This window comes from Meleagris gallopavo, chromosome 5, assembly GCF_000146605.3.
Source record: "Meleagris gallopavo isolate NT-WF06-2002-E0010 breed Aviagen turkey brand Nicholas breeding stock chromosome 5, Turkey_5.1, whole genome shotgun sequence".
NCBI classification, from domain to species: Eukaryota; Metazoa; Chordata; class Aves; order Galliformes; family Phasianidae; genus Meleagris; species Meleagris gallopavo.
Genome location: NC_015015.2, coordinates 12,492,151 through 12,496,314, shown reverse-complemented (window position 1 = coordinate 12,496,314; position 4,164 = coordinate 12,492,151). Strand labels below are relative to the sequence as shown.

General features: G+C 36.2%; 1 protein-coding gene across 1 annotated transcript; it reads right to left on the bottom strand.

Moving 5' to 3' along the window:
- Positions 1-751: 751 nt before the first annotated feature.
- On the bottom strand, positions 752-3,586 carry LOC104911040 (otogelin-like). Its single transcript, XM_010711108.2, has 4 exons — positions 3,426-3,586; positions 2,988-3,062; positions 1,624-1,667; positions 752-909 (listed from the first exon to the last, which is right to left on the bottom strand). The coding sequence occupies exons 1-4, from the start codon at positions 3,461-3,463 to the stop codon at positions 752-754; spliced, it is 315 nt and encodes a 104-aa protein (XP_010709410.1). The 5' UTR covers positions 3,464-3,586.
- Between the last annotated feature and the right edge of the window lie 578 nt (positions 3,587-4,164).

Genomic DNA, 4,164 nt, shown 5'->3' with positions numbered 1-4,164 from the left:
CAGACCAGGCTGCCCAGAGCCACATCCAGTCTGGCCCCGAATGCTTCCAGGGATGGGGCATCCACAACCTCCTTGGGCAGCCCATTCCAGTGCCTCACCACCCTCTGAGTGAAAAACTTCCTTCTAATATCTAACCTAAAACTCCCTGTATCCCCATTCGCCCTTATCCTATCTCTATCCACCCTCGTAAACTACCATTCCCTCTCCTGTTTATACGCTCCTTTCAATACTGGAAGGCCACAGTGAGGTCTGCCTAGAGCTTTTCTACCTCCTCAGTACAGATTAATATTTCTGGTCAAAATCCTGGGCTTAAGGATACCATTTCCTACTTCTACTTTAAAAACTGAGGATGTGATCCTACAAACAGACTTGCAAAAGTACACTTTCTACAGGAACTTTCAACTTTATCAATTTTTGTCTTGAAAATATTACAAGTCTCTCCCTCTTGTAACCATACAAATACACTACAAGATTTTTAAGGTCAACCGTTACTGACATTTTTTTCCTCTAACTTGCCTCAGGAAGCAGTAGAAAATTTTCATAATCCTAGGGCCAGTCATAGCAAAGGAGTAGATCATATAAACTTTGTTCTTTTCCGAGTTCTCAGCCACATGCTGAAAGTAGCACTGGGTTTGGAGGGTAAGAGTCAACTCAAGTTCTCCAAACAATGATATGGTACATCTTCAGTAGTGATAGCTACTGAAGTTACTCAACTATAGTTGTGCACCAAAACACAGTGCAAAAATATTACTCACCCTGGTGGGCAGACACAACCTGAAACACAAGGAAGGTGTGCTGAAAAAGTGAGGTTTAGCAGTTTGTTCTCACAAGTTCTCTCTCTGCTGAGTTCAGCATCAACTTTCGGATTACTGCAGTTAATATATATCTGCCCAACTGGGCAGTTCTGTGCTGGGGGGAAATAAATTGACACAAACATTAGTTCTCCACTCTTCAAATTTTGTATCCAACAGTGATCTGCAATACACTGTTGAAATAAATCTACAAATGTAGTGGCTCTATAACTTCTGACCAACTGTCTTTTCTGAGCATAGTTAACTTCCAGTACCTCTAAAAATCTCATACAAAATACTCAAATTTATACATACATTTAGTAAGGGACATGATTTTCTCAGCAGTTACGACAAAATAAAAGGAGCACCACCACAGAGTCTAGGCCATAAAACTTAATATAAAATATACTGTAATAGAAAAAGCATTTCTGATTTTTTTTTTTTTGAATGAGAAATGCAGTATTAGTCTTTGTCTTACTCAGAATTTGTGGAGTGAAAGAAAAATCTGAGAAATTAGTGTTCAATTCCTACAATGACATTTTAAATGACAGTGCTAGCCTTTGTAATCTCTACTGAAGTTCTGCTGTTTGTCATGCACTTAAGTTCATTTACATTAGCAATCTTAAAGAAAATATATAAAAGTACTTCAAAGCACTAGGAAAAAAGTTGCTCAGATTTAAAAGTATTTTAGACAGTTCTCAGGGATTCCATCTCGCAAATCATTTATTTCTATATACAGCACCATTTTGTACCAGATACAAAATTTCACAGAGATTAGAGGACAAATATTCATTAGACTTCAAGTATATTCTCCCTGTGCTGCTTCACTCACCAATTATGTTGTTATCACAATTCATGACTCCATTACTGCAATGGCTGGAATGAAAATATAAGATATGAGAGCCAGGAAGATGTCAGATATTGCTATTTTCTGTTCAATAATGAAATGTACAGTACAAATTAATTAAAAATTACGTAAGGTTTGCATTGAAAATTAGAACTATGATAAAAGCATATATTCATTATCTCAAAGAGTATTAATTAAACTCCAATCTTTTGCTTTCTATGTAATATAAGATGTAGGATAATCCCTACAAATAACAACCATTGAATAGTTCAAGTATTATTCTGAGGAGTTAGAGTACCTGTGTTGACACAAAAAATATCTCCAGAAATATACCACTACATTGCTCCCAAAGACATTAGTGCAGGAATAGCAAACCAAGCCCTGTAAATAGGATCATCATCATCTAAGAAAATGCAGTAACAGCAGCAAAATAAAACAAGATCTTAAATGCATATACAGTTACAGCAAGCTACTCTGCTCTGTGTATGTACTATTATACAAACAGTCATATCATTATAAATATTCCATTTTTTTTCTTCAACAGTAGCTTAGAACTGCTGGAAAGCAAGCTATTAGCTTACATGAAGAGTTTGACAATACCAACAGCCCCACATTATCCCACAGTTGCAGGTAAATTTCAGCACTGAATATAATACAAACATAAGCTATTGAGACTGCAGTTTTCTTGTACTAAACTAGAGTGACTTTTCCCCAAGCAAAACACAGATTGATACTTCTCTCACCCACTCCTATCACGGGCCATTAACAAACTACCCACCTGAAAATTCCAGCCAAAATGGTCTAGTAATTTTTTTTTTTAATGTTAGAAAATTTGATAGCCACTGTCAAACATTGCAAGCAAAAGTCATGACTAAATGAGAGACATTTCTTATTTTATCTGAAATCCCAGCTGCCAAATTTCAACGCAACTCCACTGAAATCAACAAAAAGATGGCTTTCGTGTGCAGCCATTTCTTAAAAAAGAAGAATCCATTTGTGGACAATCACATCAACAGTGTGACTCAGCCAACTGTTTACCGTAGCATTCAGCATAATTAAATCAGAAAAAAGTTGGGATTTTCCGGAGCTCTGTGTTAGTATGGATCTATCTAATGACAGCAGCTTTTCATTCTAATCTGCACTTCAGCATAAAGAAGTACAAGCACAGCAACCTGAAAACTTAAGTTCTAAAAAAGCTCCATCCAAATATGCATAGAAACCAATGCAGGATTATTCTGTGTTTAATATTAACAGCAACAATAAAAAACAGGATGAATAGAATGATTTGCTAGAGTTTTCAGAACAGAGAGCACATTTTGTCAGATGGAAGAACAGTTATGTTCTCTTACCATTTGCCCAAAGATGTGATGACATTGTCTCCAGGTGGATAGTCGATTCCTTGAAAATAACAGGGGCATTCATTTCTAGAGTAGGAGAAAATAGAAGTAACTCTGATTACCTCAGAAAGTGAAGGAAAAAAATGAATAATTGCATTCCCTGCGAAATCAGCAACAAAGCAGAACCTTCATATAGCAATGGAGACATTCTGTGTTTCTCATATGCCAGAAACAGGCAGTATGTGACAATCAGCTTTGTCAGTGCTCGATGAATTTAAATATTCCAATTATTTTTGATCAACAAGCAGGTTCTGCATACTTCTAAGATCCTGCCAATTTTGCAAATGCATGGTACCTATGGATTTCATGTTTATTAATGTTTAAATATGTCGTGTAAAGGTAAGAGTGTAAGATAGTGAGTGTAACTATCAGAGGTGCAACTTTACCTACCTCTCTACACATCTTTCAGTCTTGGAGTTCAAGTACATTCCAAAGGGACAAGCACAGCCTTCAACACAATCACTGCTGCATGTCTCTGGCACAGACAGTGCTTGGCAGGTTCTGCCACAGGTAGATACACAAGTATTGTACTCCTTTGTATCTTCACATAAAAGAGCTGTCCAAATGAAGAAAACCTCTCAGATTACCATGCAAGAGACTCAAGTACCTCCCAACAGTTTTCTGATAAACATCTCCATTCTTTCATTCCCAATTACATGAAATTCCACTAAAATTGCTATCTTGGCACTACACTCTGTAAACTACACAGATGTAAACCTACAGTAATAACAAATACAATGAAGTGCAGTTAATCCAGAATCCAGGCTGGGAAAACTGAACTGTTCAAGTTTTTTCCTCCAACTCCAAGATGTATGGCTCTTTACATGGCCTTTGGAAAACAGCATCTTAACTGAAATATTAGAAACTATAGATGAAATGTGTGCACTTTGCAGCTGTTGCACAATACCATATTTTCTAATACATTCCATAAAGTTCTATTAAAAAAAAGATTTGAAGTGCTTGTTATATTAAAAAGATTAATCTTTTAAACCCCACAAGCATGACTTTTTACATACACTCAAAAATCTACACTTTTTTAAAAGCAAAAGAAAATATTTTGAAACAGCTTCATTAAGTAACAGTAGGCACCACCAACTGTGCCACAAAATTTAATCAAGCTGGATTTTTT

Excerpts from the sequence above, each read along its gene's own strand:
- LOC104911040 (XM_010711108.2), bottom strand. The coding sequence starts at position 3,463 with ATGTACTTGAACTCCAAGACTGAAAGATGTGTAGAGAG. Across the intron at positions 1,668-2,987 it reads ATCACATCTTTGGGCAAATG|CCATTGCAGTAATGGAGTCA; the intron begins GTAAGAGAACAT and ends TTTTCATTCCAG. Across the intron at positions 910-1,623 it reads TTGTGATAACAACATAATTG|CACAGAACTGCCCAGTTGGG; the intron begins GTGAGTGAAGCA and ends ATTTCCCCCCAG.